General features: G+C 25.6%; 5 protein-coding genes across 5 annotated transcripts; 2 read left to right on the forward strand and 3 right to left on the reverse strand.

The window, feature by feature from the left end:
• Positions 1 to 554: 554 nt before the first annotated feature.
• PBANKA_1137800 (glideosome-associated connector) lies at positions 555 to 8,675 on the forward strand (the record flags this gene model as incomplete). The annotated part of the gene is made up of 2 exons (XM_034565936.1): positions 555 to 570; positions 874 to 8,675. The coding sequence occupies 2 exons, from the start codon at positions 555 to 557 to the stop codon at positions 8,673 to 8,675; spliced, it is 7,818 nt and encodes a 2,605-aa protein (XP_034422584.1).
• Positions 8,676 to 9,364: 689 nt separating this feature from the next.
• On the reverse strand, positions 9,365 to 10,189 carry PBANKA_1137900 (proliferating cell nuclear antigen 1, putative; the record flags this gene model as incomplete). The annotated part of the gene is made up of 1 exon (XM_034565937.1): positions 9,365 to 10,189. The coding sequence occupies one exon, from the start codon at positions 10,187 to 10,189 to the stop codon at positions 9,365 to 9,367; it is 825 nt and encodes a 274-aa protein (XP_034422585.1).
• Positions 10,190 to 13,181: 2,992 nt separating this feature from the next.
• PBANKA_1138000 (cytochrome c oxidase subunit ApiCOX24, putative) lies at positions 13,182 to 13,778 on the forward strand (the record flags this gene model as incomplete). The annotated part of the gene is made up of 1 exon (XM_034565938.1): positions 13,182 to 13,778. One exon carries the CDS (start codon positions 13,182 to 13,184, stop codon positions 13,776 to 13,778), a length of 597 nt encoding a protein of 198 aa, XP_034422586.1.
• Positions 13,779 to 14,600: 822 nt separating this feature from the next.
• PBANKA_1138100 (14-3-3 protein, putative) lies at positions 14,601 to 16,217 on the reverse strand (the record flags this gene model as incomplete). Its single annotated transcript, XM_034565939.1, has 7 exons — positions 14,601 to 14,692; positions 14,778 to 14,851; positions 14,990 to 15,083; positions 15,176 to 15,368; positions 15,531 to 15,734; positions 15,948 to 16,018; positions 16,124 to 16,217. The coding sequence occupies 7 exons, from the start codon at positions 16,215 to 16,217 to the stop codon at positions 14,601 to 14,603; spliced, it is 822 nt and encodes a 273-aa protein (XP_034422587.1).
• Positions 16,218 to 18,146: 1,929 nt separating this feature from the next.
• Positions 18,147 to 19,574, reverse strand: PBANKA_1138200 (RuvB-like helicase 3, putative; the record flags this gene model as incomplete). The annotated part of the gene is made up of 1 exon (XM_034565941.1): positions 18,147 to 19,574. The coding sequence occupies one exon, from the start codon at positions 19,572 to 19,574 to the stop codon at positions 18,147 to 18,149; it is 1,428 nt and encodes a 475-aa protein (XP_034422588.1).
• Positions 19,575 to 19,612: the final 38 nt, after the last annotated feature.

Genomic DNA, 19,612 nt, shown 5'->3' on the forward strand with positions numbered 1-19,612 from the left:
TGCATATTACTAATATACACTTTACATTATTACACTTGGTGTTTTAGTTACATTTTTTATATAGGGAATTATTTTAGTTTCTAGAATTTATATATTTACACAAAAATGTTACTATTTTATTCTTTTTCACATTTATCTATTAAACATATTTTTAAAAAATTATCACTAAAAAAAAGGTAATTAAAGATCATATTTATTCCTTTTTTTTCTTATTTAATTAATTTTTCAGCTTTAATGCCGCGCAATTTAATGAAATACAATTGATGTGTTATACGATAAAAAAAATTAAAATTATAATAACAAATTTCTTATTTTCTTAAATAATGATTCTTATTGATTAAGGTTGTTTTCCTTTATATTTACACTCAATAGATTAGCAAAAATCAAACAAATAAAAATCCCGTGTCGAAACACACATTTTTCTTTTGGCAACTAGGGATACCTACACAATCCACTATATATAGTTGTTTTCCTTGTATAAATATATATAATATTTATACACATTTTTATAACAATATTTACATACTGTTTGTTATTATATTATATCTAAGGAAATGCCAAGAATTCAAGGTAAAAATTACAAAAGTGGATGCAATTAATTTATATGTATAGTATTTTCTCTACATTGTCTTATAATTATCATGAAGGAACTAGTTTAGCTTGAAATAGAAGTTCATATATATTTGCACATTTTGGTTATGATTGAATTAGTACCATATATCGATGATACAGATGCCTATATAAATATATGAATTTATTTATTGTATTAATGTTGCATTTATATAATAAAGATAGAAAAATACTTTAACTCATATATAGAAATATATCAGAAAATATGATAAATTTTGTTTATATATTCTTTTCCATTTTTAGTGAGAATGGGCTGCGACCCTGGGGTCAGCACAGCTGTATCTTCTATAGTACAGCACCAAAACTTCAAACGTATGCTAATGTTTGGTTTAAGATCATTATCTGATTTTTGTAATCCTACTTCCAAGGCTTATAAAGAAAACGCATATGATGCGTTAAATAGAGATGCAATACCTTCAATAAATAAGGCAGTGAACAATTATAAGGATGACGATGATATACTTTATTGCTCAAGTAAAGTATTGTTTGCTATGTCTGACTATTGCTGCTCCGAAAAAGACAATGACGCATTAAAAAAATTAGTGAATGATGGTGGAATAAATGCTATAACAGAAATTATTAAAACAATTCCAAAGGATCAAGACACGCTAAAAAATTGTATGTTATTTATTCAAAATATGAAAGATATAAGTGGCCATATTGATGGAGAGCTTTCTATTGCTTTATTAAATGTGTTCACATCAGATACACATACTGCGAAGTTGGGAAGCTCAATTATTTCAGCTTTATCCGTTGTATCTAAATCACCTTCTGGTTCGAAGGCTTTAAATGATGAAAATGCTCATCATAAATTAATAGATCATTGTTTATCTATTCAGAATATAAATGATGAAACTGCAGAAATAATTGAAGGGGCTTTTGATGTAATTAAAAATTTATTGTCAAATGGGTATGTGGTTCCAACAATAATTGAGAAATCCGTTGTAATTTTAGATAAATTTAAATCATATCCAAGAGTTGTTTCAAAAGGAAGTGATACTATGAAATCAGCTGTAGGTCCAGAACAATTAACTGATTGTTTAAATATATTAAAAAAAGAACAACAAGGATCTAAAGAACATGATTCGGCGTTAGAATTGTTGAGTTCTCTTTCATACATTTCCTCTATAACAGATAAAATTGTTGAATCAGGAGGTATACCTGTACTTATAGAATTAATAAATAGTGGACTACAACAATATGATAGTAATCCTGAGAAAATCGCAAGATTAGTAGCTGGGGCATCAAGAATGCTAGGAAGAATATCAAACAACCCTTCACATGCTGGAGTCGTATATGAATATGGAGGAATTGCTACACTTTGTACTGCGTTGTCATATTTTCCAAATGATGTAGATTGTGTTAGTGCTATTTGCATTGCATTAATTCCATTTGTATCCCGATCAAATTATGCTAATGAAATAAATAATTATTTATTGTTTGCATCTTTATTTCCTATTTTATATGCCTCTGTTGAATCAATAGAATTATCAAAAGCAAGTATGGCTTGTATTGCATCAGCATCTATGATTAATGAATTTCATGAGCAAATGGTAAATAGTCAAGTAATTGAAATCTTATCAACATGCATTCAATATCATTTAACAGACATTGATTATCTTTCTAATGTATTTAGTGTTTATTTCAGACTATCTGATTATATAAAAACAATAGAACCAATCAATCAGTATGGTGGTATAAGCGGTATCGCTAATGCTTTGTCCGCAGTTAGTATTAATAGCTCTATATCAGAAACTGGTTTGAAATTATTAAATAAAATGTTAACAGCTTCCGATGCTTTAACTTATTTAAGCAATCCGCAAATAGTTGATTCCGTTTTAACAGTTATGTTAGAAAATGAAAATAAAGAAGTTATAATTCAAGAGGGTACAAAAATTATGGAAAATTTAGCTACTGAAAATGATTGCCAAAGACATATTTCTAATCTTGAATCAATTATAAATTTAGCTCAATCGAATCCAGATTGTGCTTATAAAACTTTAGCTGCTATTTCAGGTTTGTCGAGAATACAATCGTTGAAATTGATGTTGGAATCCAAAGGAGCTGATTCTTCTATATATAACGGTATGAAGACGTGGATCGAATCCCCGAAATTTAATGAACAAACAAAATTAATTAAAGCTGCTTTAAAAACAATAAAGATACTAAAGTTGAATGTATTAAATAAGGTACATGAAGTTATAGCATCAATAGTTGAATTAATGTGTATTGCACAAGTAAAAAGATTAGCAGAAGGAGAAGGACCAGATGATAATATTTTAATCACATCTGCTGAATGTATAAATTATTTAACAGAAGTGAACAAAATTAATACTAAAGAAATTGTTGAATCAAGTTTAGAAAGTATATTTAAAATGATGAAGAAATATTCTGAATCTCGTTTAACTCAAACAAATTTATTATCAGCTATAAATAACATATTATTAAGTAGTAATATGATATGTGCAGATGTTTTAGTTAATAAAGGGTATGTAAAACAAATTGTTACATATATTCATAAAGTTCCTATGTATGTTGATGTACAAATAATTGGTTTTAGTGTTTTAGCAAATATGCTAAAAATTAATAGTGATTCGCTAGATGCCATAAAAAAAGCTAATACATTAATCCCATTGCAAAATGCATTAAGAACACATGTAAAAAACACGAAATTAAAAACAACATGTGCACCATTATTAGCTGTTTTAATGCCGTTAGACACATTAACACGAGAAATAGAAGAATTATTAAAATTATGTAACAAGTCCATACAAGGAAATAATCTTTCGCAATTACACGAATATTTAGTTTCATTAAATGAATTATTATTAACGGCTGAATCAAGTAAAATATCTGCTCGTTGTAATATAGGGCAAACCCTTAATAATATTGTTGAATGGTTAAAAAACAACCCAGATGCTTATAAAAATGATAATGCAAAAGATTATAGTATTACTGGTAGAAGTTTATATGACGCTACTATATCAGAGACTGCTCATGTGTGCTCTAATGTATCTCAATCAAGAATTGGGATTGTTCATTTAACAAAAAACAATATGGCTTCGTCTTTAATGCAATTATATAATCTTTTAAAAATGCCAGGAGATGAATATACAGAAGAAGCAGTTGTGAATATTTTAGAATCTTTATGTTTATTATTAAAACATGATATAGTAAATGCTGACATAGCAATTGATTTAGGATTAATAGAAAAACTGTGCTCTGGAATAAATCATTTTTCAGAATTCGACACTGTAATAAAAAGTACATTTAGCTGTTTAGCGTGTATATGTGCAACTAATAAACGTATAAATCAACTAATTACACATCCTGAATACGATAAGCTTATTTCTGTGATTGTAAATTTAATTGGAAATTCAGAAAAAAATAAGGATTCTAGAAGAAATGCAATAAAAGCTTTATATGAATTATTAAAAGTAGAAAAAGAAGAAATATCTATTGACATATCTACCAAAACACCCATTGTTGATAACTTATTTAAAATAATGGGAGAATATCAAATGGACTTACCAATAATCCAAGACAGTTCGAAATGCTTATCAAATATAGCAGATCATGTTACTATTGAAGAAAAGATGAAAATCGATAAATATTCGGCTATGAAAATATTATTAGAATGCTTAGGAAAGAATAAAAATGATGAATCAACTGCAAAAGAAATAATGTCAGTATTAGTTAAATTGTGCAATAATAACGATAAGCCTCAATTTAAAGAATTAGGTGCTATTGATGTAATTTCTGATGTTACTATGATACATGGTAAAAATGAAGAAATATCCAAATTGGGCGGTATATTGTTTTCATATATGGGTGCAGATGAACAAGTAAAGAAATTAATGAAATTGATATTAAGCGTTAAAGATAATGATGCTGATGCAGTTCAAAAAATTGATAACTTGACTGGTAAATTAGAATTGTTTTTAAGAGCTCCATTAGAAAACCCTACAGATGCGTTACAATATACAGATGCTACATTACAGAAATTAAATGGATATTTGGGTTCTAATTTAGAAAATGTTTCATTACAAACAAATATTGCATTAGTTAATAAAAGATTAGTAGATCGTGTAAAATATGATTTTGAAGATCAACTAGGTGCATGGGCAGTTGCATCTGCCGGAATATTAAATCAATATACAGATATGATTACTAATAAAGTAGGATTAAAACATGATAAAATAGTAGCACCTATTTATTCAGTATTAGCAGGGTGTTATATTAATCCATATACAAAACAATTGATAGCAGATAATTTATCCCCGATATTAGTTAGTACCTACCAATTATTAGAAGACAATAAAAATAAGCCATTTGTTGTGCAAAGTATTTTTGAATTATTAGAACAAGTAGCTTCTGATGAAGAAGGCTCTAAATTGATGCACACAAAATGGAATGGCTCCAAAGGAAATATAGTAGACCAAACATTATCTATTATGAATATTAATAAGTCAAATGATGCTGTATTTATATCTGGTACTCGATTAATGGGAGCATTAGCAGAAACAGCAAATACATCTGGATATATTAACGATATGGATGTTCCTCGTATAGTTGAATCATGTGAGTTATTAGTAAATGTTGGTTCAAGTAAAGATAGAATATTAGAATTTATAAGTTTAATCGACAAAATGGTATTATCTAATTTATTAGATGAAAAAATAGCATCTGACGCATTAAAAAAAATTAGTAGCTTAATATCTGAAGAACATTTATCTAATTATCCCGACCAAGATAGAACAAACATCATAAAAGCGTATGCTAACTTATTAAAAGATTCTGCATCTACTGGATTATTTGCACATATCCGGCAAGCAAACAAATTAGAAGCAATAAATAACTTAGAAAAGCTAATGGAATATGAACAAGATGAAGAGGTGAAATTAGCAGTTTTAGAAGCAATATCTGAAATATCTGCATGTGACCCATTTACAGCTTCTAAATTATTAGTATCATTATTGCCATCGATTTTAAAAAATGATTATCAAGATATATTAAATAATAAAAATATAGCAGATGCATTTTTACAAATGTTAGAAAAAATAGTACAAAATGAAGGTATTGGAAGACAATTATCTACAAACAATGAGTTGTATAAAGTATTACATGATTTAGAAGAAGCGGTTGAAAAAAAAAGAGAGGAACTAGGTGATGAATTTGTTAATAATACAAAATTAAGAATAACTAATATATTCAACGCTATAGAAGATGACAAACCAAAAGAGAAAACATGTAAAGATGTATTTGATACATTTACAAAATATAAAAATAAAGAAATGTCAATAAGTGTTCTTGACGAACCTTCAATAAATGATGACATAAATTTTCTTTTAGACAGAATAAGAATATATAACAAGGATAACTTATCACATAATACAGAAAGAGGAATAGATAATTCATATGGTTTTATGTCAATAGAACTATTATGTGAAAATCAAGATAATCTTCAAGAATTAATTAAAAAGGAATTTCATATTATTGCATTCCATTCTCTTGTTAAACAACCCGAAGAACATGTAAAGCATTATTCATGTCGTTCTTTATGTGCCTTTACAAAAGATCCTATAGGTATACAACGTGTTATTGCTGATATAAAAGATTATGCTAATATAATAAGTACATCTGTTGGTGATTTGACTGCAAATGATACATTAGAAAAAGAAGAAAAAGAAGATTTCTTAATAAATCGTGTATTATTAATTGACAGAACTGCCAACAATCGGAATATATATAACAATACTAATGCTGTTCGCCATTTAATTGAAATATGGAATCAATATGATCAGGGTTATTATTCCGTTTCATTACTACGTCATGTTTTTCGTGCTATGAGAAAAATTGTATCTGATTTTCATGTTCAAACATTATTAGATGCAAATATATTAGTTAGATTAATTAATATTATAAATAGTTTAGAAACGGACAAAATATTATATCCAGATGTCTTATTTTTAATTGGAAGCTTAGCTATAGTTAAAGAAATAAAAACACAAATTGGAGAATTAAAGGGTATTCATGCATGTGTTTCTTTATTATTAAGATATATAAATGTAGAAGGTATGGAACCAACTATAACAAATTGTTGTTTGGCATTAGCTAATATGTGTATTGATCATAAAGCGAATAGCAATATATTTTTTTCTTTAAAGGGGCCAGATATTAATGTTAGAATTTTAAGAGAATATAGATCGAATTTCGATGTAGTAAATGGTGGGTCTGTTTTGCTTTGTAATATATTATTTCGAAATGAGGAAATGAAGAAGTCATATGGTGGTAATGGCGCGCCAGGAGAATTAGTAGAATGTCTAAGAAGTTACGATGGTAGTGATAATAAGAATGCTGTTAGATGTATTGAAAGCATATTTAAAGCGATATCTAATTTATCTTTATATACTGCAAATATAAAGCAATTTTTAGATACACAAATAGAAGTTTCTTATCAATCATGGCTTAACAAATTAAATGAATCATTTCCAGATGCAGAATTAGAAACAGGTTTACGCACATTATCTAATTTAGTTATGGAAAATGAAGAATTAAATATGAGAAAATTCGGAATTACATTAATACCTGTATTAAACGTATTAAAACAAAATAGAGAAAATTCAAAAGTCATATTTTTCTTATTAGATATATTATGCTCTTTATGCCGACTTAATGAAAATGCAAAAGCATTTGCAGAAAATGGTGGTATCGAAACAACAATTAATGCAATACAGTTATATGATTATGATGTTAGTTTATTAACACTAGCTATTCATTTATTGAGTAATCAATGTAAAATAGAATCAAGTTTACCATTATTAATGAAATCAGATGCATTTAGTATATTAATTAGTTGTATGGAAGCAGAAACAGAAGAATTTGAAATAACAGAATTAGTAGTATCATCATTAAGGTGCACACGACGTTTAATACAATCAGAAGAACTAGCATATGAATTTTGTAATTGTGGTGGAATACCTACTATAGCAAATTTGATATCTAAATCTGTTAAAAAGTCAATTGTAGTTTTAGAAGCATTACGTATATTATTATGTGTATTATATTATACAAAAAATGTCGAAGGTGTAGTTAATGAATATTCTGAAGAAGACGAAGAATTATTCAATGCTAGATTAGGGGGATGGTATAATATAAGTATGGACAAAGAAATGATAGATGTAATATTACAATCTGTTTTAACATGTTCAAATGATGAGAATCATCAAAAACAATTGAGATTACAAAAAGTGTCTCTTGGTTTATTAGCTTATTTTGCATATCATAGGTTAGGTATTATTTCTATGACTGCATCTGGTTTTGATATTTTGGCTAAAAACAATTTAAATCATTTCGGTGGTGATATGGTAATTATGCAATTGTTGGCTATATGTATAGATAACATTGCGATGAATTCAGCAGAAATATACGATATGACAATTACGAGAGATATTATAAAATTATTTAAATCATCTATATCTAAAATCCCAAATAAAAAAGATAATAAGCAAATTGTACAAAGTATTGAAAAAACAGTAGAAGCAATGGGTTCAGATGGAGATCCTTTAGATGCATTTAAAGATACTATATTAACTTTTGATTTTAGTTTATCAGAATTTGATAAAGATCCATATGTTAATGGTGTACACGATTTACCTCAAAATATCAAAGAAGCGTTGAGAACAGGTGGTCAATATAAAATATACCATAAAAGTGATAAAAGAACATTGTTCAAATGGAAAGCTAGTCAAGATTTAGGGACCTTAGAATGGACAGTAGGAGAAAATGTAGATCGTATATTTAAAATATCAGTAGTACGTATTAAAAATATATCCAAAGGATTAGTACATCCTTTGTTAAAAGCGGCTAATAAATATGAGCCTAGAAAAGTCAATTCAAAAGTAGTATTATGCGTTTATGGACCCCCTACTGAAGATTTTCCAGAGGGCCTAGAGTTGCCAATTAAAACAAAAACAAACAAAGAAAGAGATGCATTCGCCGATCTATTAATTCTTTGGCGTGATGCTGCTAGTTATAACTATTAATCGTATGGAAAAGGAATATTTATACATACATGGCGTTCAAAGGGAAAAAATATCCTTCATATCGAAAACGTCCATATGTATATATATGCTTGTGTATTTTTTCTTTTGAAAACATGGAAAACATTTATAAAGCATGATTATAGTTGACTTTTTTTAAATCCAGCATGTACCTATCCTGCTTGATTACTTAGTTTTTATATATGTGGTTATTTATTAATTTATTTTCCTTTTTATTATTGCTGCTTTCACAAACAAGTGAAGCCTCGTTTTTAAAAGAGTGTAAAAATACTCTTCTCATTTTATTTAATTATTTAACCTCACTAAAAGACAGACCACTTATATGCATAACAGATGTTCAAAGTGCGAACTTCTGATTTTGATGGCATAATTGCGATTAAAAAATTGATGACGATTTTTTTAAAAGCTTAAAGTTTTATCAATGAAAATGAAGATTTCGTTACATTTGATATACATACATGAATATATGCATGTATATCAGTGTTTTGAGGCACGCTGAAAAGGCACTTTTAGTAAATATTCATATATAGTAAAATAATGTAATTGTGCATATAGGCATAGTCATTAATTTATATTTTTAATGAAATTAATCAAAAAAAAGAGGGAAAAATATGTGTACATTATAATAATGGTATTCGCTAAAAATAAGAGCCATATAGCAAGCCCCAATTTTAGTCTTTGTTGTCCATATCATCATCCATTTTAGGCGCTAAGAAAAATTTAATGAATCCAACTTTTAAAGCATCGGAATCTGGAGATGTATCTTTTATCTCATATTTAAATTCAATTGGTCGACTGTCACTTAATCCTAGGATAACTACATCAGATAGGATAGAAGATTTGGAAAATAAGTTTAAGTATTTTATAGCAAAAGATTGTTTAATTTTTTTTTTGGATTTAATTGTAACACCAACATCATCTTCACTTGTTGACTCTCTTGGTTTTAATGCAACTTCTGCATCTCCTACTAAACCCTTTGTCGTAAATTTAATGCTATTTGAATCTATTTCAATAAATACTGTATCTGAAAACTCTGATAAGTTCCTAAAAATGTTAGTTAGCTCTTTACTGCTTAATTCGACTTCTGCATCAAATCCTTCATCACAATCTGGAATGTTTAATGAATCAAGTTCAATGGACATTAATTTTAATGAAAAGTTAGTTACTTTATCTTCTTTATTATTTTCAAATACAAAATTAAGATTGTCTTCATCATCTTTACTGGAAATAACTACAGATTCGTTAATACCACACAATTTGAAAACTTTATTTAGTGAAGCGATATTGACACCTAAAACTCTCTCACGATCACATCTATAGTGAGAAAATCCAGAATCCACTAAATGCAAACTAACTAAAGATACATGATTTCCATCTAATGCTTGTAATTTTAATCCATTTTCATCAGCATCAATATTTGCATCATTCACTAAATCCTTGATGCATTCGAATAGTTTTTTTAAAATATATGCGTTATTTAATTTTGCCTCCAACATGCTTGCTTATTGTAGATTTTAATATTGCTATAGCTATAATATTAACGAAAATTTTATTTTATTAAATTCGTGTATTTACTGTATATATTTACGAGCGTATATGTATCTATATTAACGATAACACACCCTTTATGCATTTATGTTTACACTGCTTTATTTATTGGATTATTTTTTAATAGTATGTTTTCTCTTATTTTAAACGGTATTATATTTTATTTACTTATTTAAATATGATATTATATTAATTTATTAGGGTGTAAAATAATTTTATTATGGTCCTTTTAATATTGTAATAACTTTTTTAAAAAGGCTAGCATATTATTATAAATGAATTTATTTAAGTTATGTGATTTTTTGGGCGTAAAAAAAAATAAAATAAAAAGAAAGTATATGTGCAAGAATATAATAGGACTCTAATTATCACATAATCGCCGTGGGAACGAAAAAAAACGATTTTTTTAAATTAATTTCTTGGAGTATTAAAATGTTAATGTGTAACTAAATAATATATATTTTTTATAATGTGAACTTATTTATACCTTTGTATGCTTTACGCACTTCACTATATATTTACGATTTCACTGAGGGAACATAGTTACGTTTATATTTTTAAGTCCATCACAAAATATATTAGAACACCTAATTAAAATTTGAATAAAAAAATGCCGTAAAAGAGAAAGAATGAGAGAAAAAAAGAATAAAGAATATGAAAAAAATAACGACAAAGCAATGTGCTTTCAATAATTATAATTGCTTTTTATTTATTTTTGCGTAAATAGTATATTAAAATAGCCTAGTAAAATTTTCATTTATAGCATGCATAGATGCTATGTGCACACAATATTTACGAGTAATAGTGTACTTATTTATGCTTTTCCCTTTAGTGTTTATATTTTTTCTGTTATTTTATCCTCTCATATTTTTAGTATAGGCTATTTCATATGTATATAAGAAAAATTAATAAAATTAAAAAATAGTAATTATATAATGTATTTGGAATGCTAAGTAGCATTATATTTATTTTATTTTTCAGATTTGTGTATATAATATGTGTATGTGTTTATAAATGTATTTAATTGTCTTAGGATCATTTATAAAGCGTATTACTCGATCACATTGTAATCCTTTTATGCATTTATTTATATTTTTTGAAAAGTAAAAAATAAAACACATTTTCATTAAATCACCAAAAAGATAAAGAATATTTTTATAAAATCCTTTTCCCATTTTGATAAGCTCCTTATATTTGTAAAACAATCACCTCGAAGTATAACAGAAAATTACTTCTTAAAAATAATTAAATAAACAAATGACTATGTACGTATGATTAATTTACTCGTTTCTATATTCATGGATTTTTCCTTTTATCTGTTGTAATCATTTTATAAAAGTATGAAACACAGCAAAGTGTAAATTAAAAACGGGTATGTTACTACGCATGGATATTCCCATATAGAATTCGTCACATCATTATTCAACAAAAGAAAGAATAAAATATGACTTGAAACTACGATCGTGGCAATTATATAAATATATACACATATGTGTGTTCTTAAGACCGAGTTAATTGCAATGTTATGCCCTATATTCAAAAAATGTATAACTTTTTTTTCGTTTTCCCCATCAATTTGAAAAACATTAGTATGTTTTTTTTTATTTACATTTGAATTAAAGAAAAAGGCAATCATATATGCTCCTTGGCCTATTAATATAATACAATGTTCATATTGGTGTATGTATTTGTAAAGTTTATTCATGTAATTTAAAAGTCCCATGTGGTGTCTCATGAATACATAATAATGATGTGACTCAATTAGCATACAAGCGGGAATTATGATTAAATATAGGAAAGTACAAAAATAGTAATACAGGTGTGCATAATTTTAATAATACTAAAAAGATGAATACAACTGACCATTTAAATGCCCTATTGTTGACAGTTCATTTATTTTATAAATAAGTGAATAATAATATAATTATTTGTTTTCCTTCTGTTTTTTTCTTTTAAATAATAATGGCTACCTTTTCAAAAATTGCTTTAAATATATAATAAACAAATACGTATAAAAATATTGAAATACTTCCCATTTAATAAATTTTCAAAATAAAAAACGATGTAAAATATTAGATTAAGATGAAGATAAAAAGTTTTTAAATGATCAAATGGTATAATGTGGTGTGTGTTGTAACTCATTTTTTATTAAAACGTAACCATATTTTATGTGTATTTATTGTATATATATAATTCATTTTTATTAGATAAAATAATTGTTCCTTTTCAGAATTATGGGTGCATTTGTATTTTTTATTTTTATTAAAAGAAAAATTATACAAGGTTAACAGTAATAATAGTTTATTATTGTTAAATATATTATATATAGTAAGGCCAATAAATTATATATGTAATAGGGGAAATATAAAGAAAAAAAAGGAACACTAAAAAATGTTACCGCAAAAAAAACATAATACTATAATAAAAAAAAGTAAAACACTGAGTAAAAATAATAAGAACAAAGTAAAAGCGCAATGAATAACAAAATATTAAAATCATAATTACGTAATATTTTTACCCTTGGATATTTGGCATGTATAATCATTGATTTATTTTATTATTATATTTTTTGTTAATTTAATTAAGTGTAAAATTTTAGTCCTATAACTGATATATATATGCATAAAAAAAATATGTATATGTTTTTTTTTGCTAACACATTATTTATTTCGATAAATAATATTGTGTGTAAAGAAAAAAATGATAAAATATGAAACAATTAACGGAAAATTAAAATAAGTATATAAATATCAGTTATTTAGTAATAAATGTTATATAAAAGAATAAATTTGTATATAAAAATATTTGAAAATATGCAGATTATCTAAAAAAAAATATATATATATTATTTTCAAATGTTTTTAAAAAACAAAAAATATTTTCACGATAATCAAAATTAGGGCACAATAGTATTATATATGTAAATATGTTATAAATACAATGGTGATATCACGAAGTAAAATAAAATATTTGTTCACAAATGCAACATTACAATCATATTACCCAACATCTGAAATGTTTAAAGTCCCGCATGCGGGAAAGGCTCCAAGAATTTATAATGGCTTAGACCCAAGAAAAGTTCATGACTACCCATGGATCAATATGTTTAAAACACGAACAAAAAAAGAAACAGGATATCAGCATGGGAATTGGAGTGGTCCATCTATTCATTCCATGACACTAGATGAATTAGTTACTTATTATAATAATAAAGATTATAAGAAGTATTTTACATATATGCAATTATTTAAAGCGGGGTGGGGTCAATTCCAATTTTTGTTTCTTTTAGTTGGCTCATTAGTAGCAACTGTTTTACCAATATTTGCATTTACTATGTATTTGCAAAAGTTTGAACCTCTGGAAGTTACTATAGATCCTGATGAGTATTACAAGCATTTTTATTGGCATTATTATGGTGGAGAAATAGATCATCATGCCTTTTCACAATATCTTGAAGCTAGAAGAGCAGCTAGATATAGAAATGCAGATGTCAATCCTATTGATTGGATACCTCCCGAGTATAGAAACAAAGAATAACCATATATTCAAGAACAATAATAATTAATTTTTTTGTGTAAAATTTTGTAAAAATATAATATTTATATATGTATTTTTTTCATGGAAATGCATTTTATGCTATATATTATTTATATTATTTTTATATGTATATTAAAAATTGTTATGCATGTTTAAAATAATGCAATTTAAAATTTTAGGGATACATTATAAATACGTAGGTATAAATAATATAAATATACCAAAACTAAGATAAAAAAAAATATTAAATCGGGCACATGTGTGTACTACGAACCAATAACATATATGTTGCTGACTGGAAGCATAGGCTTTATATTTATTTAATTAAAAAAACATTTATTTAATATGTGCATTTATATATGAGCTTAATTTAAATAATTGTTTTTTATGTTGAGGCGTCTAGTGTTATTATTATTATTATTTGTTTTTTTTCGTTTTATTAATATTATTATGCAAATTTTATATTTTTCAACGACTAAAGACATTAAAAAATATTACAGTTTAAATATAAACGATGAAAATTAATATTTTCAGCATGCATATACAGCAAATGTTAACAATTATAGCTATAAATGTTTTAAAAAATGTATATTCCATATTAAACATAAAAATAATTAAAACGAAACTGTCTTTTGGAATTTGTTACCACAATCAATATTTAAAATAAAAAACAGAATTTGACATAAATTGTTATGATAAAAATATATTAGTAAAAATCGGAGCGAAATAATATAAAGACTATAAAAATAATTTCATATGGAGCTACAGTATATATATGCCCTTTTCTGGGGATTATGATATATTCTCTGTATTATTTAAAACTTATGTGTTAATGATATTTACAATGTCTTCGTATTTGTTAGAATATTCCCCCTTAATTTCAAATAAAGCATTTACGTTTTTTCTTTTGCTAACTAAAAAAAATAATGCCAAGCAACTGATTGTTTGATTGTAATATTGCACATATATATAAGAACTAATTTATTTTACGAAACTTACTTTTACACCACTTATTTATGTTGTCTCTTAGTATTCCTAATATGGCAATTGTCTTTGAGCATTCCTCATCGCTCCTAAAGATGGGCAATAAATAAATATATATATGTATATATCTATTGGCACTTAATATAAGATTGTATAAAAATAAAGAAACTCACATAGGAAGTATTTTTAAAAAATTTTTGTATTATAAATAATTTAATATATATTACTCTAAAAGATGCATATTTTGAATTGCATCTCTAAAAGCTTGCGCAGCCATTTCTATGGGATCATTTATCTGGGTATCCATATCTTTATGTAGAACTAGGAAGAGATTCAAAAATATATAAATAATAATATTTCATAATGCTTAATCTCATATAATATTCTTATATGTCTATGTTTTATATATTAACCTGTTAAGCTAACTAAAAGTTCTAATAATCGTGGATTTGAAGGAGGTAGATTCATTTTGTTAGCATATTTTAGGGAATATGAGTATGCCTGCAAGCTTCTTTCTTGTATTCTCTTTTTGTCTTCAATTCTAAAGGTATCAGTACAATATCTCATTATATCTCCAAGTAAGTGCCAATAGAACATTAATATTTTCTACACATTGAAAAAATGAAATTAAAATCATATAACAGGTGTATAGCATATATATATTTCTTAATTATGTTCAATAAATGTAAAACATAATTTATGTTTACTTTTACATATTTACTGGAATAAAAATGATAATGCATAAATGTGAATAAAAAATAAATTTACTTCATCTACTGTTTTAGGAATACATTTTGTTTTAATGACAACATATGTGTCTCTTTCAATTGTTCTTATATCTTTATTTATCTTTAATTTAAGCAGTTCGGCACATTTTATTTCTTCTTCATTGGATTCTTCATTTTTTATTACGTTTTCAAGCGTTGTTTTTTCCTTTCTCTTAGCATTTAAAGCATTTTTGAATGAAGTACCCTAATAAAATTAAAATAACGAAACAAATTAATATAAAAACAATTTAGTAACATTTGAAAAATGTTTATTACGGCATTATTATTTAATGGATATGCCTACTAATGTATATATAAAAATCAATTTTCATATGGGTGTATTGTGCTATTTATTTTGCAGTTCAATTTTATAATCTATGAATATTTTAGGAAACAAAAAATATGTGTGATTGCTAACCATTAATATAGACTCTGCATAATTTAAATTATAATTTTCCACATTAACTGATTTGATTAATGAAATAATTTCTGTATTCAAGTGTAGAAATAAATAAGTTTATCATTTAATCGCTAAGCATGGCACAGGTAAAATAAAATATGTGTGTAGTATATATACATAAGCATATTTTTTACCATCGTAAAATCCAATTTGGTTTAATATTTTTAGGTAATATATAAATTCTTCCTTGTTAGAAATTATGATGTCATTATCGTTAATTGACTTCATTATTTCTGTTGTGAAATAATATTGTTTATATACACATTTTTTGTTGTCTTTAATTACCTATTTTTAGCATTTACCTGTTTTCATTAAATGGTACTGAGCTTGTACTTAATTATTTGTATTTTTTTAATTTACTTGAACATAATTAAATAAAATAGTCATATTAAAAAGTATTAAGCGAATTATTTAATAGCATAAATGTCTTTTTAATAATACAAATTATTAAAAATAAAAATATTTCGTAAAAAATGTAGAGGAAAAAACAAATTATAAAGAAAATTTTATACAGAAATAATAAAATATTTTATAATGATGAATGAAAAAAAAAATATAACATAAAAAAAAATTTTGCATGGAATAATTTATTTATTTTTTCACAAGCATATAAATGTGTACAAATATTTTAAAAAATATTTATTTTCTTTTGTGGAAAAATAATAAATATAAATTTTGTGTAGACAAATATGTTGTAAGAATAAGATCTCCATATATATGTATATGCTGGTGTAAATTCACAGAAATAACATGTAGTATCCTTTGTTAATTTTAATAAGTACTATTTTTAAAAATTTATAAAAAAATTCAATATTAAAAAAGCAACATAACAAATAACAGCAAATTTATTCTATAAAATAAAAAAAACGATAAAATCATTTTTTTTTGGTGGTGTGTATTTAGCTAGCTGGTAATATTTTTTTTAAATATTCTTATTGAAAAATAGCTAGTTATAATAAAAGAATTATACTAAAATAATAAATGAATAGCAATGAATATTTTAAAAGAAATATATAAAATAATTAAGTGATTTACCTCACGATATATATAATAGATAATAATAACATTTTATCGGTTTAATAACCTGGAATATTTTTTTATATAATTAATTTTGTATTTATTACAAAAGGGATATAAATAATAAAATTCCAAAAATTTATTTTTGTAAAATGGAAAAAAAATATATTCTACATTATAAGAAAAATATGTAAATATAGGAATTCAAAAATATGGATTTATATTACTTTGTATTTTTATAAGTACTAAAAACTTTTAAAAAATCATTATTCTTGAAAAACCAAAAGAATATATTTTTATAGTGATTTAATTTGTATGTATTTCCTAAATGTCTAATTTTACATTCCCACTTATTTAATACTTGTATTATAATAATATATATTATAATATATTATTTTACTCTTTCTTTTGTGCTTTTTATTCTTGTAGAAGATTTATCCAAAAATTAAGCATATCTTATTTTGTTAATTGAAACTGTAAAAAGTTAATCATAATTTGAAAAAATAACTGATAAAATGTTAGTTATATTTGAACAAATATATACAAGTTGTGCAGAATTATGACAATGTCGAAGGGGGGGAAACATTATAGAAGATTTTATTTATTTGCACTATGGATATACAGAAAAAGCAATATATGAATAATCTATAAATATAATATGACATATTTTCATTAGTATTGCCTTTGTCAACAATTTGTCTTATTTTATAGTGCGAATTAAATAAAAAAGACAAACAAAAATAAGAAAACATAAAATGAAAAAATAATATTAAAAGATTATTTACTAATTAAATTATATTATAAAAAATATACTCATAGCAAATAATATATATTATATGAATTAAAATGACAATTTAAAGATGACATGATTGACAAAATACCGTACAATATATGTTTTTCAACCGAGACAGTTATTATATGCTAAATGCATATATTATCAAGAACGTATAGATTCTTGCAGGTTAGTATAATTATTTAACGAACACTCCTGTATTTATATATCATATTTGATAACGATAATATGATAAATTATGTGTTATTTGACACATAGGAGTTTATAATATGTATTTTTTATATCAAGTTTGATGGTATTAATATTTATTTCTCCATACATGTTTATGCTTTCGATGAAGTATTATATCACTTCTTTTCTTGGTTTTCTCTTTTTTCGTCAACGGATTCTTGATCTTTAATACTTTCATCATCTTTTGGTAATTCTGAAAACATGAACTCATTTTGATATTCAATGAGATATTGTGTGCTTCTTTTGACATCAATAAATAAATTGTAAACTCTTCTAACATCTTGTACAGTAACTTCAGTTGCTTTCCGTTTTTTTGCAACTAAATTTGCTAATGTGATTAGATGTAATGAATATCTTAAAGAAGATTCAGATGCTATTTTACATAAAAGTTCTTTAGCAAATTCATCGATTTCTACATCTTCTTCTTCTGCACGCTGTTCCAGTATTTTCATTATATCTTCATGCATATATGGATATGTAGGTATAATAAGAGTCCTATCTAATAAATCTAATGGGATACCATGAGGAGCTTTATAATCAGTTCCTCTTATATGAGTAATACCTCTATTTGTTGCCATAATAACAATAGGAGATTGCTCACTTTCTAAAGCTCTATTTAAATATGAAAAGCATTCTATATCTAACATATGTACTTCATCAATAAATAAAACTCCAGGCACTATTTCTGCTTTCTCATCTTCCTGCCATTCATTAATTTTCATATCAATGTGTTCTCTTATTTCATTTTTTATTTCTCCAGTATCTCCTGAAAACAATGCTAAAAATCCTTGGGTTCTACTATTTATAGCATCAATATCATGCAATGTAACTGTATGAACGACTTCTTTTCTTTTTTGCAATTCCCCTTCTGGACATTGAACAAAATGCGTATTGGGATCCATAGCATCGTAATCTTTCGATCTAGCAAAAGATTTGCCAATTTTCGTAATTTTTCCTGTACTTTTGTCAATACAAATAACATCCCCTGCAGTAATATTTTCTTTTTGTAATGCTTCTATCATTTTATTTCCTAAATCATATAATGTTTCCATTTCTGTAGTTTTAAGTATCATTTTCCCGACTTTTTTATTATTAGTAGTAGCATCTTTTTCCTGAAAACGCTCTATTTCAATTTCTACTACTTCTCCTTCAATTACTTCTGATTCTTCTTTTACTCTAACACCAATAGATCTCCTAAAAGCTTGAGTCAAAGCTTCTGTTTTGCTCATTTCTAAAGAATAAACCTCTGACCCAGAAATATGAGTAAATGGGGTATCTTCTCCTAATGCTTTTGCAATACCCATAGCAATAGCTGTTTTACCTGTACCTGGCTGCCCTGCTAATAAAATTGCTCTTCCACTGATCCTTCCCTCTTTAATCATTCGTAAAACAATACCTGCAGCTTTACGCGCGCTCATTTGTCCTATCATACCTTCAGAACAATAACGAGCGTCTAAACAGTCATTTAAACCCAACCCTCTAATATGGGAGTGTGCCCCAATTCTTTCTATTTTTTGAATATCCTTCACTTCTTCAAGTTTCATTTTGACGTAAATACTTCAATGGGTAACTAAGATTGTTT

Source organism: Plasmodium berghei (genome assembly GCF_900002375.2).
Source record: "Plasmodium berghei ANKA genome assembly, chromosome: 11".
In the NCBI taxonomy this organism is placed as follows: Eukaryota; Apicomplexa; class Aconoidasida; order Haemosporida; family Plasmodiidae; genus Plasmodium; species Plasmodium berghei.